Below are 21,298 nucleotides of genomic sequence, written 5' to 3'. Positions count from 1 at the left end.
GAGAGTGAGCGATGGAGAAAAGAAAAGGTCCGGTCACCCGATCTTATTTGACATCGCTGTACTCGAGTCGGTCAATAGCAGATTAAACGTATCATTTAGTCCAAGTAGAATATTAGACCGGCAATACGACTGCAACGATCCGATCATCCGGAAACAGGATACGATCATACAGAATGAAAGAGCTCGCAGCGATCATTGGATCTCTTTCAAAACAGGAAAAAAAGGAGGAAGCTCGATCGGTGCCAAGTAGGCAGGAGAAAACTTGCTGCATAAATAGAAACAGTACTAACAACTTCCGCGATAAATTGTCAGCTCTTTTCTACGGTTTCCCTATAGATTCCGTACAGCGGAAAAGTATAAAACATAGTATGTTAATACATTATCGCAAGATGTCGAGCATTTAACGAAGAGGCGGCGCACACCATACGCGACGGGTAATATTTGAGAGGCGTAATTAGTCGATAAGAAAAGTGTCGAGGGTATGACTGAGTCTACTTTAAGGAATGATGAGAATTAAGGGGGTTGATAGAGCGTTAGTATTGCCACATATGGGCAACCTCCCAATGAGTGCCCTGTGTGTGCGTGTGTGTGTGTGTAGTGTATATGTCTGTACGTCTGTATGTCTTGCGTGTGTGTGTGTGTGTGTGTTGCTGGGCATTTTCGGTTAGAAAAGTTCTAAATTTAACCCCGCTCCAAAGTTGGGAGCGACTGCGTTTAAACATAGGCCCCACCAAATCAAGCTGCATGCCCCCCTCTCCCTCCGTGTTTCTTTTCTCTGTCCTCTGACGCGATGGCTTTGAAACAAACCATGTTGTTGGTGTGTATCAACTACTTCATTTTTAGAACTTTCGCGGTTTGAAATTACGTTTATACAACACGGTCGGATGGCCAACCATAGAACCGAAAGAAGCACAGCAGATTCTAGACCGAATTTGTGCTACGATTACTCCTAGACTATGTGGTTTCAGACATTCACGCGCGAGTTTTCGAGTGGGGACGCTGGATTTCATCATTGCATAAACTCGCGCGTTCGTGAGAGAGAATAGAGTAGTGGGGTTTCTTAATGTAAACGAATGAAATAAAAGAAACCTAAATATTGTTTTGAAAATGGCGCCAGAACCACGAAGAAATAGCGGATCACACAGAAAATAAAGTCAAACAAAAACAAAAAGTTGCATCTACTCCCCTACGGTTTGATCTCTCACTCGGCACTCCCCCCCCCCCCTTCTCCCATCCTTCTTCTCTTTTTCCTCCTCCTCGGTCTCCAAACGGTTCGCGTCCATCCCACCCCACGCGTCGTGACGCCGCCGGAGTCCAAACGGCGTCCCTCGCCATTTATGGTCACGACAACCATTCATTCGCTTGCTTACTTCCTAGAGGCTTTTGAGTGAAAATAAGGAGGCCAAAAACTTGACGAATTCTTTCAATGATTTACAGCTTCTTGTCCGTCTCGATTCAATTCAATTTACCGTTCACGTTACCCGCAAATCCCAACCCTTAAATGGCCGGTCTGCAGTCCAGCACCGCTTCAAGTCTGAAGTCTGAAGTCCAATCATTGAGCTAATGACCTCTTACTAGTCAAAATATTTTCACTATGAGTTGGCCTTCAAGAGAACGAAAGTAAAATTCCTTTCGGTGCTAACAAGAGATAAGAACTTTCAAGAAATTGAATTACAAGGAACTTTGAAAATTAGAATCAGCAAAGAGAGATTATTTGCAGATTAATGTCGGGGGCGTAAAATTGAAGCAAATCATCAAAGATCGCAATCAAGCACAAGATTTGAAATCAATTATCAAAGAAAGTTTGAAATCATTGTTCTAATTAACAAAGGTATCGGTGCAATTAGACCTTTTGGTAATTAGAACTTGATAATGAAAAATGCTCATTTATCCCTAAACTTTGTAGTTTTGAGGAGCGAATGCTCAATATATGGAAAGGGAATAGGTTGGTTCCCAACGATGAGGGGGGATGTAAAAGGCCCATGTTTGGTCCTCGTGTGCGCGTATAGTAAAAAGAGCGGGATCCCTTCCTTGCCCGTCGAAAGAAGCGAAAGATATTTTCGTCTTGAAGCACACTCCTCTCTCTCTCTTTCTCTTTCCCTCTCTTTCTCTTTTCGTCTTTCTACTCTCTCGTTTTCACCACCCTCCTCCCTCTTTTTGGCCTCCTCCAGTTCGTCCGTCTGGAAGCCAGTGGACCACCACCCTAAGCCACTCCCAAGCCCTTTATAAGACGAGGAGTTCCGAGTTGTCAGTACACCAGACCGTCCCCAGTCGGTTAGCTCAACAGAGCAAACGTACCTGGTAATATATTCTTGTCCAGCTTCTTCTTTTACGTATTGCGTACATAGCGTGGTGCATTATTCTACACATTACAACTTTAAATAGTGAGAGCGGAAAATCCCCCAAAAGTGTTTAGCGAGTTTGATAACTACAGCAGTGTTTAGTTCCATTCTGGAATGGAAATTCTGGAATCGATCGCGATCAGGAATAGGGATCCTTTCAATTTAAAATTTGCCGCTTTTTTCCATTTAGTTTCAATCAAAAATTAATTTTTTTTTGCATTTGTAAATCTCACGCATACATTTCACTATTTCAACTTTTCTGAGTGTCCAGTCGTACGTTGTCGTAGCGCTGGAAACGTGTGTGAGCATCTGGAAACGATCACAAATCTCTCTAGAAGGCACAGAGTGGCTCTCATCCGCTGTCTATTTTACATACTTTTCTTTCTCTTGGTTTCCTTGACACGGTCAGCCATCTGATGCAAGCTCACGTTTCGACGCAATCTTCTTTCACTCTTTCACGATTTCCGCTTTTGAAAACTATTAAAAACGGCAATTATTTGTCGCTTTTCGGTTGCCTTTTTCTGAATTCCCCACAGTGATTTATCGTAGACAAGTACAAGTGTTTCCAACTAGCCAGTTAAATATCAAAAAGTTGTTCCACATATTCCAATAAGCCAGTCAAAAAATCCTCCAAAAACAGACGAAGCTCTAGAAAAACTTTGCCCCGTCACTCCCTAAGCTCCTTCACAAAAAGAACAGGGACAACAGAGAAAAAGATATTTCCACCGCTGTTATTATTTTTTTTTTGTCTGATCTAATTTGTCTTCATTTTGTGTGTTCTGTTTTTTTTTGCAGTTTTTTCCAGTTCACTCGCCCCCCAGACTTAATTCATCAACATGTGTGACGACGATGTTGCGGCTTTGGTTGTGGACAACGGATCCGGTATGTGCAAGGCTGGATTCGCCGGAGATGACGCCCCTCGTGCCGTCTTCCCCTCCATTGTCGGCCGTCCTCGCCACCAGGTATAAAAATTCGTCTCAAACAAGCAACAACAAATCGGGAATTGGAAATTTTACTCCAAGCGTAGAACAAAAAAAAAAGCCCATTTTGATTTTTAAAGAATCGGGATTCTTCTGGAAAGAAGAGACAAATATAAAAAAATCTATTCCTACTTCCTGAAACCCGTAAAATGTGATCTCAAAACTGGGGGGGATAACTAAACAGCAGAGTAAATGTAAAAAACCTAGAGCGGCACTTCCATAAAAGGAGATGGTGGAGGATGCGACGTGGGGGCGGGAAGTCGGATGCTGGCTAAAATTAGCCACGATACCAGAAGAAGGAAGGTCTGGTGCTAAAATAGCCCAAGATCTTTCTGGCTTCGTCCACCTCCCCCCCCCCCCCCCCTCTGTTCTCATCTCTGTTTTTCTATATACCTCCCGCTACCATGTGTGGCAGGGATCGGATGACTTGGTGTGGACCCACGCTAGTGCTCCCCCACTGGCATTCGTGCCGGTCGTTCCTTCTTTTAACTTTGGCCTCCCCGTTATTGCATAGACAACTCCCAACATCTGGGATGGGATTTGAACGGAAAGGGCCGACTGTCGGACAACTGGATGGCGACGACTAATAATTGTTTTAACTATTACAGGGTGTCATGGTGGGTATGGGCCAGAAAGACTCGTACGTCGGTGACGAGGCTCAGTCCAAGCGTGGTATCTTGACTCTGAAATACCCCATTGAGCACGGTATCATCACCAACTGGGATGACATGGAAAAGATCTGGCACCACACCTTCTACAACGAGTTGCGCGTGGCTCCCGAGGAACACCCCATCCTCTTGACTGAAGCTCCCCTCAACCCCAAGGCTAACCGTGAGAAGATGACCCAGGTGCGAATAACAACCCCAAAAAAATGACACGCGAAATCACCGCAATGCTAGCCACAGAAGACGTCCACTAACCTCCTTTTTTGGTCGTATGGCTTTATCCACTCCATGCAGATCATGTTCGAGACCTTCAACTGCCCGGCCATGTACGTCGCCATCCAGGCCGTCCTCTCCCTCTATGCCTCCGGTCGTACCACTGGTATCGTCTTGGACTCCGGTGATGGTGTCTCCCACACCGTCCCCATCTATGAAGGTTCGAAACAAAAATTAATCATCATGGATGAAACAAATTTATCAACGCTATATTACGGTTGAAATATAGGTTACGCTCTGCCCCACGCCATCCTCCGTCTGGATTTGGCTGGTCGTGACTTGACTGACTACTTGATGAAGATCTTGACCGAACGTGGTTACAGCTTCACCACCACCGGTAAAAAACAGCCTCCTTCAAAATCCCATCCAACTTTCACGACAATTTGTTTGAAGCGGAAATTGACGCTGTTTTTTTTTTTTTTTTGTTCTTCTTTTCTGGTTTGATGACCAACAGCTGAGCGTGAAATCGTTCGTGACATCAAGGAGAAATTGTGCTATGTCGCTTTGGACTTTGAACAGGAAATGGCCACTGCTGCTGCCTCCACCTCTCTGGAGAAATCCTATGAATTGCCCGACGGTCAGGTATGACGAGCTTCCCCTTTTTTTCGACTCCTGTCCAGCAATTAGGCATGTCGGTCACGGGCGTGGTTGTAACGATCTTCTCCTTCTTCCCCTGCACAGGTCATCACCATCGGCAACGAGCGATTCCGCTGCCCCGAGGCCCTCTTCCAGCCCTCTTTCTTGGGTATGGAATCTTGCGGTATCCACGAGACCGTCTACAACTCGATCATGAAGTGCGACGTCGACATCCGTAAGGATCTGTACGCCAACACTGTCCTCTCCGGCGGAACCACCATGTACCCCGGTATTGCTGATCGTATGCAAAAGGAAATCACCGCCTTGGCCCCATCCACCATCAAGATCAAGATCATCGCTCCCCCTGAGCGCAAATACTCCGTCTGGATCGGTGGTTCCATCTTGGCCTCTCTGTCCACCTTCCAACAGATGTGGATCTCCAAGCAGGAATACGACGAGTCCGGCCCTGGCATTGTCCACCGCAAGTGCTTTTAAATCACCTGGCGCTACTCGAGGGAGAAGAGACTCGCTCTCGACTCTCGTCGTCCCAATACTTTTTCACTATTTACTCTTCTCTTCTTCGACTTTCTCTCCCCTTTTCTGTCTTTCTTTCATACTTTTTCGTCTCTCTTGACGTTTTTCACTTCCCAGTTCTTATTTATTTACTCACTGTCTCTGTCGACACTTCTTGCGAGAAATATTGATTGATGATGGGTTTTCCTTCTCTTTGCCTAGTTTTGAACACAGCTAAAACACCTGCCCACCCAATTTTCACTTCGAAGTCAATTAATTGGCCGTTCTCTTTGATTCCTTAATACCCAAATCTATCTTCATGCCATACTGTTTCTCTGTTAAACCCTTTCATTTATTTTGAAAAAAGCTGTTGACGTCTGTGCCTTAATTGAATACATGCAAACGGACTTGGAAGTGACATGATTCAAAAAAATACATATTCTCATTTCAAATTCATCAATTTGACCCCGTAATTTCGACAACCACCCCGTAATTTTTTTTTTAGAGTTTAACGAAATCTTGCTTTATTTGAGAATTTAACGAAAACTTGCCTTAGTTTGCTTTAGACCTTTTGCTCTCTGGTTCGCCGTAGTTTTTCTCCGCTTCATCCAGTGCCAACAAATCCTCACTCGACAATTCTTCCAAGAAATCAATAATGGAAGCCTGGGCCGGTTTGGCATTCTGAAATTTAAAAAAAAAAGAAATAAGGGATAGAAATAGAATGCAATGAAGGGGCTCGTCGGAATTTACGGAGAGATGTCTAGTATCCGCTTCATGAAAGTTATCTTTACTGAGTCCAGCTTTGCTCAAAATATCCAGCTTGTTCTGCACAAGGGGCCAAAGATAATCGTCGGCAGTTTCTCTTGCTACTAGATATTGGACTACGACGCTATCCCGTTGACCAATACGATGAGCCCGATCTTCAGCTTGAGTTAAGACCTGTATGAAATCAATAACGGCTTAAGTAAAATTCTGAATTCTTTCTAATATTTTTTTTTAGCATACACCGGGATTCCAAAACAGTTCGGCAAAAACGACTAGATTGGCTGACGTCAAAGTTAATCCAGTGTTTGCAGCTGTGATCGATAGCACAGCGACCCGAACACTTTCCTTAATTTGAAAATCATCACATAACTTCTTCCGCTCGTCCGAAGAGACCGATCCATCAATCCGAATGTAACTTTAAAATAACGTTAATTAAAATTGATAAAATTCAATTAGAAGGTCTATTACCCTGCTTTAGATTTTTCTTCAATGCACCGACTAATGTCATTTAATAAGCATTGATGATGAGCAAAACAGAGGAATTTCTTGCCATTCTCCAATAAGTCTGCAATATAGTCGCTGGAAAAGACAGATGGGAAAGACAGGAAAATAAGTATAATTTTGTTTAAATGTAGCTATATTTCTAAAAATTACCACACAGCTTTGCTTTTGGCTTTTGCCGTTTCAGAATAGTAGGATAGTAGAGCACCCCGTTTTTCCATTGGTTTTGAATGTTCCTTTGTCATGGTTTTAGCCAACGTATCCATTGAGGGCGAATGACATTTGACAGCATTAGGATCAAGGACAACCATTTGCCTAAAATGAAAAATTGATAATTAACTCATCATTTCATCATTGTTGCTATTTATTACCTTTGTTTTGCTGGCAGTTGTAAAAGAACCTCACTTTTCAGACGTCTTATCAAATATTTCTCTTCAAGAATTAGTTGCAACTCGTTCATATTGGTTGCTCCACCATAATTCCATCCGAATTTTGTTTTTTTGGCTTCACAATAACGTAATCCGAAAGCATGGAAGTGTCTAACCATCATTATAGCAAATTGTGTTGACTACAGTTCAAACTCCTGAATTTGAATAAATGGCAAAGTTCCTTACCCAAACGGTTTCCTCTCTAAAATCTGTAGCTGGCTATACAGTTCCTCAGGGCGAGATAATGCCGGAGTCCCAGATAGAAGAATCACCCTCTTTGCTTCAGCACTTACAGAGTTTGCAGCGGTAGTTCGTTTTGATTTTCCGCCTATTATTAAAACTTGGTAGTTTAAAAAAAAAAACTCTCAAACAAAAATTTAAAAAATAAAATGATAATACTTTTTACGAGGTGGCTTTCATCAAATATAATGGTTTTGAAGTTCATTGCTACTAGTTCGTCTAGTTTCTTTGTAAGCAAGTCGTATGAGCAAATTGTTACTGAAACTTCTTTGTCGATGTAATCCTTTCCTGAGCAAATAACCTTTTAAAAAGTAATGTTGATCTAATGAACATTTCATTTTTTTTTGTCTTTTCACATACTTGTATATGATGTAATGGGACACTTGGTAACCATACTTTAACTGCTTCATCCCAGGCAAATTTCATTGAAGATGGTGTTAAAATGAGCAAAGGCCAATCAGCAAGATAATAATGTGCAAGACCTAATGCCTGCAGAGTTTTCCCCAAGCCTAGAAAAGGAAGACATAAGGAAATTAAATACAATAAAAAGGAAGAAACTTAGCTAATGATTAATTTAAAAGAATACCCATGTCATCAGCAATTAGGATCCTTCCTTGCAAATGAATTCCATAGCAAATGCCCTGTTTTTGGAATGGAAGTAGAGACTCGTACAATTTTGGGTCTATGCTGCTTATATCAACTTCAGGTATCGTTTTTTCAAATGGGGCATTACTGTAAATTAAAAAGGAAATCCTGATTACATCTTTTATTTGAAAAGTATATGGATGCAATCTTTTTACCTAAAAATATCCAAAACAAACTTTGGCAATGGCTGAAATTGAAATCTTGTTAGCAATGGATCAAGGCTCTCCAGCAACTTTTGATGATCAGAAAGGGGAAAAGTCCATCTTCTAAGAACTCCATCATAACTTTTTGTGGGGAACTTTTTAAATATCTCTATCATTTCATTGTCAAATGGTGCATCAACACAAAATTTTCTTCTTGAGATCAACTGAAATGTTGCCGTAGGTCTTGAAGAACTGGCTGATGAACCGGAGTTAGCATTCTTTGGTGGAAATTTACTAGAAGAACCTGGAGAGTTCCAAGTGGATTTCCCCCCCGAATATTGAGGTCTTGAATAAAACGAAGAAGCACCTGAAGGACTTATTCCAACTGATGGGTTAATTGCAGGGGTAGGAGGTCTTAAAACAGCTGAACTCCCAGCAGAAAAATTGCTTCTATTGTTGTTTGTAACTACTTGATTCGTTTCGGTTTGTTTTGCAGCAGCACGTTTTTCAATAGCCTTACGACGGTTTTCTTCCATCAACTTTATTTGATCGGGCGTAAGAGGCATCTTTAGTTAGGTTTAATAAATATATCAAAGAAATAGAATTCTTATAAATGTGTTATTCTATAGCCATCTAAATATGCAAGTACACGTGCTAATCGCTCCACTAGAACTAAATATCTAACATCAAAGGGAGTGAGGACTTTGAAAAGAACACCTAATTTGCTAATTACCATAACAGAACGTTGCCAGTTTCTTACGTCTCTTGTGGAGTTGTGCGCAATCTTTACAAACCAAGTCCAAGCGGCCAAAAACGCAACTTCTTTATGTCAACGTCAGCAACCATGGCTTCGTCTGCTGCCAATGTAAGTGAAAAACAATTTTTAATCAAATTCATTTATTTAAAAACAATTTAAAATGTATTTTATTTGTCATGTAAGGCCGCGTTAATTGACGATGACACGCCTGGATTTGGAGAGGAAGAAAATCCGAAACAGTTCCGGTAAGTTTAATCCTATCTTGATGTTGACGTTTCAGAGGTTTCAGAAAAAAAAAAACTTATTAAATTTATTAATGACTCACTATCTTTTACTTAAATAGGCATCCTTATGTAGTATTTTTCCACTTCGGCTTCAGAGTAGCTGCTCTCCTTGTTTACCTTTTCTGTGGCTGGTTCTCAGATGGATTTGTTACTAGTTTTGTTTTCACAGTTATCCTACTCTCTCTAGACTTCTGGACTGTTAAAAATATTACAGGTATTTCACCATATAAATGTATTATTGAATATTACATAATTACGAACATCATTTGCAGGAAGGATCTTGGTAGGGCTCAGGTGGTGGAGTTATGTTGATGGTGAAGGCAAGAGTCACTGGGTCTATGAGGCACGAAAGGTATACCATGGTGAAAAAATAATGCTTTACATTTTTCAAATACATGTTTTCTGTGTTTTTAGGAAGGTGATGTACGAAAAGTGCATGCTGCCGAATCTAGAGTATTTTGGATAGGTTTAATTGTTTTCCCTCTAGTATGGTCCATCCTCTTCATTCTTGCTATATTCAGATTCAGTTTTCGTTGGCTAGTTTTAGATTGTATTGCTCTTTCTCTGAATGGAGCTAATGTGTATGGGTATCTGCGATGTAAGTTAGGCAAAGGCACAAACCTAACTGGGGCCGTTTCGAACTACGCCAACGGATTCTTTCGTCAGCAAGTTATGGATAAGGTAAACCAAATCCTTGTCGTACATTGGATAAAACAAACTAAATTATCTTTCTCATTTAGGCGGTTAACATGTTGACCCGACAAGCGCAAACTTCAAACGTCAATTCTGCAACCAACATTATTTAAACGAATCATGTATCGCACCCTATCGCAGCCACTAATATTCCAATTTTCAGTTAATTCATTTTAATATAAATCTTATTCCCCGGAGTTCAATACATTCTTTGTTCTTGTATAAAGCTTGGTATTACAACTTATTTTTAACGAAAAATAAAGTAAAATTAGACGTACAAACTTGCTTCTTTGTGTGTGTATTAAAAGTATGATAAAATAGTTATGTTTGGTAGATCTCGAATAAAGAAAGCCAATATAAAAAATTGCAATCACCCGAAGGTCCCCTGAGATTCTAATTATAGTCTGAACATTTTCTTAGTTTCCTTTTCTTGCATTATTTTGAGTTTCCTCTAATACGCGCAAAAAGTTGTTCCAGGCTTCGACTACTTGAGGCTGACTTAGATGAATAGGTAGTAGAGCTTGGACGTCAAAAGACTCATCATCCTCAGGTAACGGCTGGGTTCTATAATACCCAGCATCAAGGTTATCCTCATCGATTAAAGATGATTCCAAAAAGGTAGCGTCTTTCAGCTCCCTGCGTTCGCGGTTCCATTCAGTCGGTTCGACGTTGAGCGTTGAAGTAATTGTAATGAAATCAGTCATGACCGTTGTTGCTTGCGAATAAAGGGTGGTCGGAATGCGCTCGTTGCGAAACCAAATGGAAATTATTTTTGAAAGTGTTTGCGTCAAAGTCGACACAACGCTTGAAGTCACTACGGTCGTCCTAATTATCGGTTGATTCGTTTCCTTTGTTGCAGTAAATAATTCATTGTTATTAGAAAATTGCATTCTCTGTTGCTGGTATTGGGTGGACAAGAAGTACGGCTGCAGGGCCATAAGCATCTGGACGAGTAAAGCGTTCAACGCCGAATCCGGTAGACATGGCAAGTTGTAGAGTTCTATTTCCGTAACAATACGAGTTAATAATATTGAGTTACACATATCAAAAAATAAGATTGATATTTCACCTGCAGCTGTGCTGATAGCTTCTGTTGTAGTTACTGCGCCAGTTTCGCTATTATTACCGGTAGCTAGCACTGAAGATGCCAGGAGACACGAAGCGACTCCAGCAACAATCAAGCTGAACGGTGAGACACGAAATTGGTGATCCATAGCTACGACTTTATCCGGAAAAGTTGATGTTACAGTCAAGGAAAAACCAAGACGACAAATAATAAAAAGGAACTTGACACCGTGCACGGAGGACTCGACCACTTTTCTGCTGGACTATACAGCGCCACGACTAAGACAAGATAAACATCTACCCAACGTAATAAAACGACGGGGCGCATTCTACTAGATGTATCCTCATTGGCTATTGGAGAAAATGCTATTGTTACCTGTCTCATCAGAGAGAAAGTGTAACGTCATCAAGGTCAATGGATTTTCCATATCGAGGCCAAATGTAATACACAGCCACCAGAAAACAAGAGCCCCTTGAGACTTTTAACTTGTCTTCGGTTAAATAATATCCTATATTCCATCCATCTTTTGAGCTATAAAAATAAACCCCTGAGGGTAGTTGGAGAAATAAGAAAGTTAAATAATCCACCCTTTGAATTAAAAAAACCCAAAATAAACTTTTTCTTATCATGTACACGCCCTTCAAATTGTGACGCGTCTACGTACATGTAATAATCACGAAGGTTGCAAGGATTTATCTGACTCATAATCATATTTAGCGTAAGAATGCAAGGACGTATGCGCAGTAATAAAAGAAAACATCGGCAAATAATCTAGCTCAGAGAGTTTTAAGCGCAGCGACATGCAGAGCTCATGTAGCGAGTGCTGATTCTATTTTCAACATGTCTGCCCCCTCAGTGTGACACATGCAAGGCCATCCTTGAAGAAACATCAATATAGCGCTTCGATTTCAAAAGCAAATCAGTCAGAAGATCGCGAACAAATACACCGCGAATCTGGCACTAGGCGAAAAAGATAAAAATCCAATTTCAAACGGGTGCGCGTATATACACAGGAAGCGGGAGCGTGTCAGACAAATACAAATACCACTAGGTGGTGATGCACGCTGTATACTATTCCATGTTTTACAGCGGCAAGGTTTCACGGAGCATATACTTAAATTCCGTGCTCTCGAACGGATCCAGAAGATTTGCCGCTGGATCGTTTTTACACGGTGACGCAGTAGCTGATGTAGCCCCACATCTCTCGTCTTCAATATTTTACTCCGACCAATTTATTAAAGTTCTACGAGCTATCACTTTTTTCATTTTCTTATTTTTTTTCCTTTTTTCCCTTTAAGAGGAAACTTTCTATCGTTCCCCGATCACGAACACTAGATCCCCTAAGCTTGTGTAATTGGATTGCCAAAATGTGTGCATAGTCTTGTCGTCCACGTCGTTGCCCAGTAGTTTAGCTCCGCTCGGCGGCAACTTGCAAGCAAGACACACTGCTGCTGCGTATACGTACAGCTCGGTACAGCTAGTCTACTTTTCACAGTATTTCTGAGGTTCTTTAAGGGAAACCTATTGGCCTAAATGCATAGTTGTTGTTTTTTTTTTCTAATCGAGTCACTTGAAAGACTTTGTTGGGGGATGCCTTTGTTTTTGCTTCAATTGCCTTTGAAAGTATTCAAATTGGGCCAAGGAAAACATTATTACAGTTGTTTTTTTTAACATTTGCCCACTTACTTTTATACTGTATCGTTGCGTTTTAACTAGCACTAGAATTCTATTTCCTCGGGATGGGCCAGACTTGAAACTAAATTTAAAAAAAAAACTGCCAGCTCCCAAAAAATAAAAAAAGACATAAAAGAAATGACGAGCATGGCCGGGGCATCTTTATCGATCCGCTCAGTCTGCCGTTCGTCAATTTCCCGTGAGTGTATTTGTTGTCAAGAGAAGCGATCAATAAACTAGTAATTTCAGTTTACCCCTCACGCTGCTGCTGCAAGAAAACTTGATGGAAGCCAGAGCAAAAGAGAGAGAGAGAGAGAGAAATGTGTGGAGGGACGCGTTCACGACGCGGCTTATTTTTTTCACCCCAGGGCGTGCCGGTTTACAATTAACAGCTGCTGCCATATACGTGGTGTTGTCAGCAGATAGATTATTGACTGACGTCAATCATGTGTTTAGAGCGTGACAACCACAAGTGGTATAACCCACAACACAACACGCAGCTCCGTGCAATCCACTGATGACTAGCTGTATAATGTAGGAGAGACAATTCCACAATTTTCCTGGATTCCACGCCCAGGTGGTGCTCATCAACTGGTGTTAGGGTTTTACTTCTCCTTCGCCCGGATGTTAAGTTATTGAAAAGATTTGTCAGCTGTTGATATCAATCAGCCGTTTAAGTTTTATTCGTTCAGAATTGAATCGCTTGGCTGTCGCGGAGGTTTATGTAATCAATCGTCAAGTTTCTAATTATGTCGCAAACACTTGCAGGTATACCTGCTAATGACATTTACCAGGAATTAGGAGCCCAAACATCTACGTACACGAAATATAGGCTTGAATATAGGAACACAGTCCTACGTGCTGTGACCGTCACGTTGAATTATTATTACATAAATTACAAGATTTCTGCAGAAGCTTGACGCTCGTCTGGACAAATGCTCAATCCAGACTCCAGTGTCAGCTCTTAATGGACAACTCGTGCCGGAGAATCTAGGACATTCTATCTCGTTTAGTTTTTTTTTTTTTTTTTTTTTTTTTTTTTCACAATGGTTCCAACCACTTTATCCAATTTCTATGATTGGATCTCCAAATAGCGTTTCCAGAAACTGCACACCCTATTCATTCAGTTGCATTTGCCAGGGTTTTTAAATATTAAAAGAAGACGTAAGCTATCTACTGAATTAGCTTCCCGTATATACGTACGTCAAAACTTTTATACACGTCACTGTTTTGATTCTACAGGTGCACTTTCCACTCGCGTCGTGCTCATTCAATCAAATAAACACAATTGAATCACAAACTAGCGCTTGTTTCTAAAAATAGTTTTCCAACCTACTCAACTGTGTCGTCATCGCAAACTGTCTCTACGTTGCCACGACGAACTCAAATCTGTTTCTAATTGCATTCGAGTATATGTGCATTCTCCGCCGCATTATCTGAAATACAGTAGCTATATTACTCACGAAACACCATCGGAGAAAAAAGCGTCACAATATAATATAAAGCCTAGGGTTGGTCTATTTTTAGGCTCTATAGTGGGCAGCAGACTAAGGCAATCATTGCAATGGCTCATTTGTTAAATGCTATACGTGTAGTCCGTCCCACGCTCGGAACCAAAGAATCGGCCCCAAAAGAGAAAATAAATGATCCCTAATCTTTCCTCTTTCCTTCCTCATTTTTTCCCCCAAAAAAGAAGAAGATAAGGAAGAAGATGCACCCAAGATTCGGACGACTATAATATGACGTCTGCGCCGGGCGTCTATAGACTCTACAAGGGCAGAGAAGAGAACGGAACGTGCGCGTGACAACAAAAGCAGGGCCCCTATATATATTGGACTCCTGACACTGGGAAATGTTAGTTGCATTTCTACCTTGCCATTCGATTGGCACCCAGTACCCTTTTACACACGCTGTTAGCCTCAGATAGCATTTTTATATATAGTCTCCTTTTATCTTTTGTTCATCGATTTCCAATATCTACAAGTTGGTTTGATCTGAGGAAACAATAAAGAGCCGGGATATCGGTTCAACCCTCCAACAGGTATTAAGAACGAAACGCCTAGATTCCGTCATGATTTGTATACAGTGTGCGATTGCTAATTGAATTGTACCTTTTGTTTTAGATTGAAACAAACATGGCGGATTCGGTTATCGAACCCGCGGAAAGTAGCAACGCAAATGTCGCCCCGGTCGAGGACCTGTTGCAAACGGCCTCACTTCAGAATTGCCAGCGCCTAGTCGTTTTGGGTTCCGCTCGATCCGGAAAGTCGTCCCTGGTGGCTAGGTGAGTGGGATTTTTTTATGTTTGTACATGGTTAAGCATTTGCATAAAATATCCAGCCAATGGGCCGCCTTGCTGGCAAATTGCTTGGGTTCAAAATCGACATCTACTTGGTATTCAATTGGCGACGTCTTTTCGCCAGGTTTTTGAATAACAAATTTAGCGATTCCTACACGCCGACCATCGAGAACTTCTACCGTAAAGTGTACCGCATTCGAGGCGAAGTTTACCAACTTGACATTTTGGATACCAGCGGCAACCAGTTTGTGACAAAATCAAATTTTATTTCCTTTTCTTTTTAAAAAACCATAAATGCATTTTGGACTGAAACAATTTTATTTCCCTTTTTTTATTGGATCTATAGTCCTTTCCCAGCCATGCAGCGGTTATCCTTCATCACAGGTAAGACATCTTCCACGTATTTTTGAATCTCACGATCCATCTAAAGGGAATATCAAACTTGTAAAAGGCAAGAGGAGACAGTCGGATGAAACCTTCAAGTTATTCATGGCCAAAATTGATCCCCACTCTTCCCCCCATCGAGTTCGACCAATCCCTGAAGTAAATCCGACCTTTTTATTATCGAAACCTCGCTCTCTTCTTCTTCTCCCTCTGTCTCTTCGACATCCAATTTTAGAAATGTTTCCGTTGGTGCCTTGTCGCCTATCGCTAGGCAACGTCCAATCGAGTCAAATGGTATTGATTCATTCTTTTCCTACATTCGTTTTCAACGAGCTCCCGCGATTCTCCCCCTTTTTTTCGCTTTCCATCGAATAGACAGAAGTAATTCGTCATCAAACGGATGTTGATGCAGTGTACAGCCAAGGGGGTAAAAAAAGAACTTTATCAGCAGCGTCGTCGCATGTAATAATAGCTGAGCGGAGACGAGATCAATTGACGAAATCAATAGCGGACTGAAAATTTCGTAAAGTTCCAGTCAACGCAATAAGCAAGCGAGAAAATGATTCTTCAAAATGGGAAAAACTGCTCCACAGATGATGTAGTATAGCTATACTTATAGAGAGCTATAGCAATAATAAGGGAGAGATCGTCAAAGTCTTACATGTACTACATAGCACATATAGTGCCCTAATGAACCACTGCCAGGCTCTTCTTCGTATCCGGACCGCTAGACTAGCTCCCAATCCCGTCTTGTGACACACACAGTTGATTCAAATCAGTTTCTATTATATGTCTAGCATGATAGACTTTCTTTCTTTTGATTTCTGACGTTTGAATAGTTAGTTTATCTGCTACTACCGAACTTTTCCAATCTTCAAGATGAAAGAGATAGACTAACGAGTATCTGCAGAAGGGAAGGTTTGAAGCTATTTCAGTCAAATCAGGATCAGAAAAAGGTTAAACTGCTAAGTATAGAAAATAAAAAAATAGGCAAAGAATCGGCATACAAGAATCGCGCTGTCTCCCAACTTTTGACATTGATGTCACGGCGAATTTACGTTACTATTGCATCTTATTACATCGCGACAAGAAATCCACTGTCCGCTCTCTCAGTTCACGCCCTATCCTAGTCGCTGGGAACGGAAGGACATTTAATGGATAAACTTTGTTGGGGTTCAAGAAAGAAGAATGGGAGAAGAAGAAGAAAAAAAGATCACGGGTCTTTGAAACTCGACTCTCTTCTCCATCGGAGACTTTTTCGTTTTCTGACAAAGCCGGATGATTAAAACGTCAGATCCCTTCGTCGTACGCTCCTTCCTTCCTTCCTTCCTCCGTCGTCTCAATCTCTTTGTTGACAACGAAGCCCCCACAGTATAGTCAGGGAGTAGAACTAAGTCTGTACAGATCTTTAATTGCCACAAGACCGCCAGCCTTTTTCTGGCACACTCCAATTAGCAATCACAACAAAAGGATTTAGAAGAAGAAGAAGAAAAAACAACGTCAGGAATGGAGGGCAAAAAATAAATCTCACGAAACTATTAATAAAATTACAAATAAGAAAAGATGAAAAGAGAGAAAAAGAAAAAATTGGTAGATTAAAAAAAATAATAATAACTGGGAGAATTTAATCAGCTGCTAAAGGTCGTCAACTTGGAAACTGTCGCGTATTTTCTACTGTTCAAGTCGCATGAAATCCAACGACTCTGTTAAAGCGAAAAAAAGAAAAAGAAAAATCCCTCGTGTATTTACCAGCGGGCTATATTTAATAGCATTATTGTGACGGTTAGCTCACGCTGGTAGGAGAAAGAGGAGAGAAAAAGAACCTCATTATACCCATCTAGCTTTATAGAGCAACGGCTCCTTTTCTGGGGGGGCGAGCACTTATACCGTGGATGTACGGCGTTCACATCGTGTCCCGCTATATAGTATGAAAAAGCGAACATAACGAAACAAAGCCGATCTAATTAAAAATAGCAGAGACCGACCCGGGATCCAGTTACCGATATTGTCGGGTTCTGCTCGTAGTTGCTGGAGTACGGCACGTAAATAAGCTGAAAAAAAGTAGGTAATAGTAGATAAATGTCGGTATTTTATTTTCCTATTTTCTCGTCTTGCGCGTCGCTTTATTTCTTAACCCATTTCTGCATATATTCGACGAGCGCTTCATCTTCCTCATTATAGTTGGGTCAAAGTTTAGACCTGAACGGCTCTGTTTTGAATTTATAGTTGGTAATTAGTCACACAATGCAAAATCCCCTTGATAAGAACAACACTGACCTACTTTTACGTCACTCCCATGTTAACTTTGATTAGAGAATCAACTGCAATAATTGACCGGTTGTAGATGACGGGGAAGTGTATCATACAATTTTCTAGACTTTGCACTTTCCCTCAAGTGTTTACTGTTAGAATACTATATTTGAATTTTTGCCGAATGTTTACACTTACTGATAAAGTTGTGAGGTACAAAACGGGCCTGATCTACATGCGTTCTTCAAATGAATAACCACTTGCATTGATGCAATTAACCCTAACTGAGTAAACAAAAACAACAAGAAAAAACAGTTCAAGTCATAACCGTCTAACTCAGGAATAATCGTAGTACTCCGTACTCTCGAACTATCTATAACCAAAGCCACCAAATAGTCAAAAAGGAAGAATAGAGACAGATTACTCCTACCTTTATGCCCGGGAAATACAGCAAAGTATATCCACAAGTATATCCGTCCGCAGAAAACTTGAATCCACCAGGCGGGATAGGAAAAAATTGGGGTCCCCGTGAAGGCGTGAATACACCTGACAGACTCACGTGAGAATACACGAGGGCAGAGGAGATTTAAAGAAAGGGGTTCTCCATCGGTGGTTTTTCCAAAGTAACAGGATGCTGTTTATCTAATAAAAAAGATAGATACTTGTAGAAACAACAAGTAAATAAAAGTTTAAAATTAGATAGAGGGTAAACAAGAGAAATTGAGGTTTACATGTATCTTTAAAATACCCAGCAGGTCACAGGTTAATAAAAGTAATGAATTACCCAGCAAGCGATGATGAGACTGAGATTGTTGCTGTGGTCAAGCAGAACTTGCATAACTTGTTGTTACGTTGGCTTGCTGTAAATCTGCACAAAGTAAAAGGTGACAAAATACAAACAAACTGTCAAGCATCAACAGGGGGCTAACATGATAAAAATGATAGTCAGGAACTAACATCATTTCACACATTTGGATCTCTTTTTTATTTAAGCCCGATTTAAGCTCCCACAAGGCCACAATCATACGCATTTGTATTCTTAGTTTTATTTACTTGCCAAACAGCATGGAGTGGAGAGCATCAACAGAGTTCACACGACGACGCACATTTTGTTTGCTTTTATTTCTTAAGCCAACTCTATTATTTTCGTGCAGTCACGTACGTTTCCAATTTATAATATTAAACTTTGTCATTTTTCGAAACAAAAAGAAAGCAGACGACACTAATTTTCCAATATCTAATTAGCCATCTTAAGAATAAGATATCGATTGAAATTTTTTTACTTCAAAACGAAAAAATTGGTTTTATTCAACCCACGCTCGACATCCGCTAAACGGTTCGAGATTATTTTAGTATCTAATAATCTCATGATGAAGAAACAAGGAAAAAAAATGTGCACGAAACCTGCAGATAATTGCTGTCAGACGGAAACCGCCATGCAACAAGACCGTCCTGTCTTTGGTTAATCGTTACTTTGAGCGAGTTGGAAACAGTGGACGTCAAGGAAACTATGCTTTATTTATGTATGTTTTCTCGTTTGTTACCTAGGCGACCTGTTCCTTTTGGTCTTCAGCGTTGACAGTCGCGAGTCGTTCGAAGAAGTTGCCCGTCTACGATCGCAGATCATCGAAACCAAATGTCACATTGGAGGTCGACAAATGACCACTCAGCAATCGTTTCGTGGAAGCAAAAAGACAAACACGCCCAACCTTGTCCCCATGATCATTGCCGGAAACAAATGCGATCGAGAAATGAGGTAGCGTAACGTCAATAGATAGCCTATAGATATAACTTTCATCATTTTTTCGTGGTTGTCCATCATTTTCTCTACCGGATGTGCTGTGTAGAACGGTGACGGCGGATGAGTCGGCCATGTTGTGTTCCGGTTTCGCTGGCTGCGGATTTGTCGAGACGTCAGCCAAAAAGAATTGGAATATCGACGAACTGTTCCGCCAACTTTTCCAATTGGCTGATCTTCCACCCGAAATGGCTCCCAACTCTCATCGAAGACTTTTACCCGCTCAGGTACTACCTACTCAATTTAGGAGTCAGGAAATTCAAGTGGAAATGTCGGTCGCCTGTCTTGTCTTGTCAAACTAACTGCAATAGACTACGATAAGCCATTTCGTGGGAGGCGGCAAGCCAACAGGAGATTGATTTCCGTCTTATTTAATTGGTTCCTTCCTTCCTTGACATTCTGCACGACGGGCGCATCGCACCCCCAGCTCCTGGGTTCGTCGGGTAGCGTGCCCATGCCGCCCATGCTAACGTCGTCGTCGCCAATGGCGCAGCAGAGTAAGAAGAAGGGCGGATCACGTCGCTTTCACGGGCTATCCATCCGAAGACGAATGAGCGACGCCTACGGTGTTGTGGCCCTCAACGTTCGACGACCCTCACTCCGTACGTAACTGATATAGACCTTTTCACTGCGCCATAACTTTTAAAGCGTGATCGAATGTCGGAAGTGTGTATATAACCTTTAATGTCTTCATCCCCGCCCTGTAGATACCGATCTGATGATTATGAAGAAAAAGACTTCACAGAGGCAACCCAATACGACCTCGTCAAACGCGCCGTCGGCCAGATCCCGATCCCTCAGATGCGTCATTCAGTGAGGAAATTTAAAATAAAAACGGGAGTGAATTAATCAATCGGATGGGTGGGAAATGCATCGACCGTTCACACACCGAAGAATAAAAATGACACAACATTCTTCCCCTTATTTTAATTTTTTTGGCAAACACATCATTTTAAATTTTATTACGTGTTTTTTGGGGGGTAATTCTGAAAAAAAAAATCGATGTCGACACGCTGCTGTACTCATATTATTTATATATCATATACAAAGCCGCGAAAAATTGTGTGTGATAATTCTCTGATGAAAATGGAAGTGCGATGATGGGCGAAATAAATCAACACAACACGGATGGAATTTTTTTTTCCACTAACCACATGTCTAGTATATTCTAAAATCAAACACGCATCATTGCAGAGAGAAACAGAAACACGGGATCGACATATGTTTTATTGATTTTTTTTTTAAATTTTCTGTAATTTTTGTTGGATGATTTTTTTGTTTTCCCTCTTTCATCTTCTTCCCTCGAATTTATTTCCAAATTCTTTTTTGTTTTTGAAAATCCAATTTTTGTTTTGCAGCCTTTCTCTATCTATCAAACTGGACGCTTTCTACTCAATGACAAAATTTTTGACCACTGATAAAAGAGATATAGTTTAGAAAACAAGGAGTGTGTGGCGTGTAAGGCGACCAGGATTCAGGTTGAACTATCTTGTTTTGTTTAATTTTTCCCTTTTTTGTTTGACATCTCACGCCCTTCTTCTTCTTATTTTCGGATTTTCCCATGCTAATCACATTGACAACACGGCAAATATAATCACCTCTCTCTAATGTACCGGAGTGTTGTTTCGTGATCAACTCACGTCATATTTTTATTTTATTTTTTTTTTAATTTTTAATATTTTTTTGTTTTGTTTTGTTTTCTGGAAAAGAGGGAAGGAAAACCTATCGACATTTTTTTGTTTTTGTAACTTTTTAGACAACAACACGACACTATTTGATTAAAACCTGAAACCGACTCCGGTAGCCTTTCGATTGCGTCTCTTGTTATAGGTCGAGAGAGAGAGAAAGAGGAGTGAAGAAAACAAGTGGGGAGCAATTAAACATCAACATCACGAGTGGGGGGGTTTGAGGGGGGTAATACACACACGGACACGTAAAAACATTTCAATTGTTATCTCATTCAGCAATTTAGAAATTCATCATCATGAAAAATCCATTTCGAGGGTTTCTCGAGAAGGAATT

At 40.8% G+C, this 21,298-nt stretch overlaps 5 protein-coding genes and 1 long non-coding RNA gene across 7 annotated transcripts; 4 read left to right on the top strand and 2 right to left on the bottom strand.

Moving 5' to 3' along the window:
• The first annotated feature begins 2,220 nt into the window (after nt 1-2,220).
• On the top strand, nt 2,221-5,562 carry LOC124344190 (actin, muscle). The gene is made up of 7 exons (XM_046797678.1): nt 2,221-2,301; nt 3,138-3,304; nt 3,931-4,170; nt 4,282-4,420; nt 4,490-4,597; nt 4,715-4,842; nt 4,942-5,562. Exons 2-7 carry the CDS (start codon nt 3,179-3,181, stop codon nt 5,329-5,331), a joined length of 1,131 nt encoding a protein of 376 aa, XP_046653634.1. The 5' UTR covers nt 2,221-2,301; nt 3,138-3,178; the 3' UTR covers nt 5,332-5,562.
• LOC124344127 (SWI/SNF-related matrix-associated actin-dependent regulator of chromatin subfamily A-like protein 1) lies at nt 5,470-8,761 on the bottom strand. The gene is made up of 11 exons (XM_046797581.1): nt 8,084-8,761; nt 7,870-8,015; nt 7,644-7,792; nt 7,443-7,584; nt 7,230-7,371; nt 6,987-7,154; nt 6,769-6,930; nt 6,583-6,693; nt 6,355-6,529; nt 6,100-6,288; nt 5,470-6,030 (listed from the first exon to the last, which is right to left on the bottom strand). Exons 1-11 carry the CDS (start codon nt 8,635-8,637, stop codon nt 5,902-5,904), a joined length of 2,067 nt encoding a protein of 688 aa, XP_046653537.1. The 5' UTR covers nt 8,638-8,761; the 3' UTR covers nt 5,470-5,901.
• Nucleotides 6,437-6,993, top strand: LOC124344273. Its single transcript, XR_006919629.1, has 3 exons — nt 6,437-6,525; nt 6,593-6,727; nt 6,803-6,993. It is a non-coding gene; the product is annotated as an uncharacterized LOC124344273 (long non-coding RNA).
• A 99-nt stretch (nt 8,762-8,860) lies between the features above and the next one.
• On the top strand, nt 8,861-10,031 carry LOC124344222 (uncharacterized Golgi apparatus membrane protein-like protein CG5021). Its single transcript, XM_046797734.1, has 6 exons — nt 8,861-8,936; nt 9,012-9,073; nt 9,172-9,326; nt 9,385-9,464; nt 9,527-9,793; nt 9,853-10,031. Exons 1-6 carry the CDS (start codon nt 8,898-8,900, stop codon nt 9,916-9,918), a joined length of 669 nt encoding a protein of 222 aa, XP_046653690.1. The 5' UTR covers nt 8,861-8,897; the 3' UTR covers nt 9,919-10,031.
• A 39-nt stretch (nt 10,032-10,070) lies between these two features.
• LOC124344216 lies at nt 10,071-19,027 on the bottom strand. Of its 2 annotated transcripts, XM_046797723.1 has the most exons (5): nt 18,532-19,027; nt 18,263-18,346; nt 17,909-18,139; nt 10,875-11,027; nt 10,071-10,805 (listed from the first exon to the last, which is right to left on the bottom strand). In XM_046797723.1, exons 4-5 carry the CDS (start codon nt 11,017-11,019, stop codon nt 10,222-10,224), a joined length of 729 nt encoding a protein of 242 aa, XP_046653679.1. In that variant the 5' UTR covers nt 11,020-11,027; nt 17,909-18,139; nt 18,263-18,346; nt 18,532-19,027; the 3' UTR covers nt 10,071-10,221. The 2 variants fall into 2 exon arrangements, with proteins under 2 accessions (XP_046653679.1, XP_046653678.1); XM_046797722.1 differs by lacking the exons at nt 17,909-18,139; nt 18,263-18,346; nt 18,532-19,027 and having other exon boundaries at nt 10,875-14,313.
• LOC124344200 (GTP-binding protein Rhes-like) lies at nt 14,391-20,523 on the top strand. Its single transcript, XM_046797695.1, has 8 exons — nt 14,391-14,586; nt 14,669-14,829; nt 14,969-15,088; nt 15,191-15,228; nt 19,027-19,234; nt 19,326-19,503; nt 19,704-19,878; nt 19,984-20,523. Exons 2-8 carry the CDS (start codon nt 14,681-14,683, stop codon nt 20,091-20,093), a joined length of 978 nt encoding a protein of 325 aa, XP_046653651.1. The 5' UTR covers nt 14,391-14,586; nt 14,669-14,680; the 3' UTR covers nt 20,094-20,523.
• The last annotated feature ends 775 nt before the right edge of the window (nt 20,524-21,298 follow it).

This window comes from Daphnia pulicaria, chromosome 6 (genome assembly GCF_021234035.1).
Source record: "Daphnia pulicaria isolate SC F1-1A chromosome 6, SC_F0-13Bv2, whole genome shotgun sequence".
Taxonomy (NCBI): Eukaryota; Metazoa; Arthropoda; class Branchiopoda; order Diplostraca; family Daphniidae; genus Daphnia; species Daphnia pulicaria.
Note: the sequence above shows the minus strand (reverse complement) of the source record. Positions and strands in the feature narration are given on the sequence as shown.

What these genes read in the sequence shown, in the direction of transcription:
- LOC124344216 (XM_046797723.1), bottom strand. Translation starts at nt 11,019, where the DNA reads ATGGATCACCAATTTCGTGTCTCACCGTTCAGCTTGATTGTTGCTGGA. An exon ending in AGCTATCAGCACAGCTGCAG is followed by an intron (nt 10,806 to 10,874) that starts GTGAAATATCAA and finishes TTACGGAAATAG; the next exon opens with AACTCTACAACTTGCCATGT.
- LOC124344222 (XM_046797734.1), top strand. Translation starts at nt 8,898, where the DNA reads ATGTCAACGTCAGCAACCATGGCTTCGTCTGCTGCCAAT. An exon ending in GAAAATCCGAAACAGTTCCG is followed by an intron (nt 9,074 to 9,171) that starts GTAAGTTTAATC and finishes TTACTTAAATAG; the next exon opens with GCATCCTTATGTAGTATTTT. An exon ending in GGGTCTATGAGGCACGAAAG is followed by an intron (nt 9,465 to 9,526) that starts GTATACCATGGT and finishes CTGTGTTTTTAG; the next exon opens with GAAGGTGATGTACGAAAAGT.
- LOC124344190 (XM_046797678.1), top strand. Translation starts at nt 3,179, where the DNA reads ATGTGTGACGACGATGTTGCGGCTTTGGTTGTGGACAACGGATCCGGT. An exon ending in ACCGTGAGAAGATGACCCAG is followed by an intron (nt 4,171 to 4,281) that starts GTGCGAATAACA and finishes CACTCCATGCAG; the next exon opens with ATCATGTTCGAGACCTTCAA. An exon ending in ATGAATTGCCCGACGGTCAG is followed by an intron (nt 4,843 to 4,941) that starts GTATGACGAGCT and finishes TCCCCTGCACAG; the next exon opens with GTCATCACCATCGGCAACGA.
- LOC124344127 (XM_046797581.1), bottom strand. Translation starts at nt 8,637, where the DNA reads ATGCCTCTTACGCCCGATCAAATAAAGTTGATGGAAGAAAACCGTCGT. An exon ending in TCCCATTACATCATATACAA is followed by an intron (nt 7,585 to 7,643) that starts GTATGTGAAAAG and finishes ACTTTTTAAAAG; the next exon opens with GTTATTTGCTCAGGAAAGGA. An exon ending in GAAGAAAAATCTAAAGCAGG is followed by an intron (nt 6,530 to 6,582) that starts GTAATAGACCTT and finishes GTTATTTTAAAG; the next exon opens with TTACATTCGGATTGATGGAT.
- LOC124344200 (XM_046797695.1), top strand. Translation starts at nt 14,681, where the DNA reads ATGGCGGATTCGGTTATCGAACCCGCGGAAAGTAGCAACGCAAATGTC. An exon ending in AAATGCGATCGAGAAATGAG is followed by an intron (nt 19,235 to 19,325) that starts GTAGCGTAACGT and finishes TGTGCTGTGTAG; the next exon opens with AACGGTGACGGCGGATGAGT. An exon ending in CGTTCGACGACCCTCACTCC is followed by an intron (nt 19,879 to 19,983) that starts GTACGTAACTGA and finishes CCCGCCCTGTAG; the next exon opens with ATACCGATCTGATGATTATG.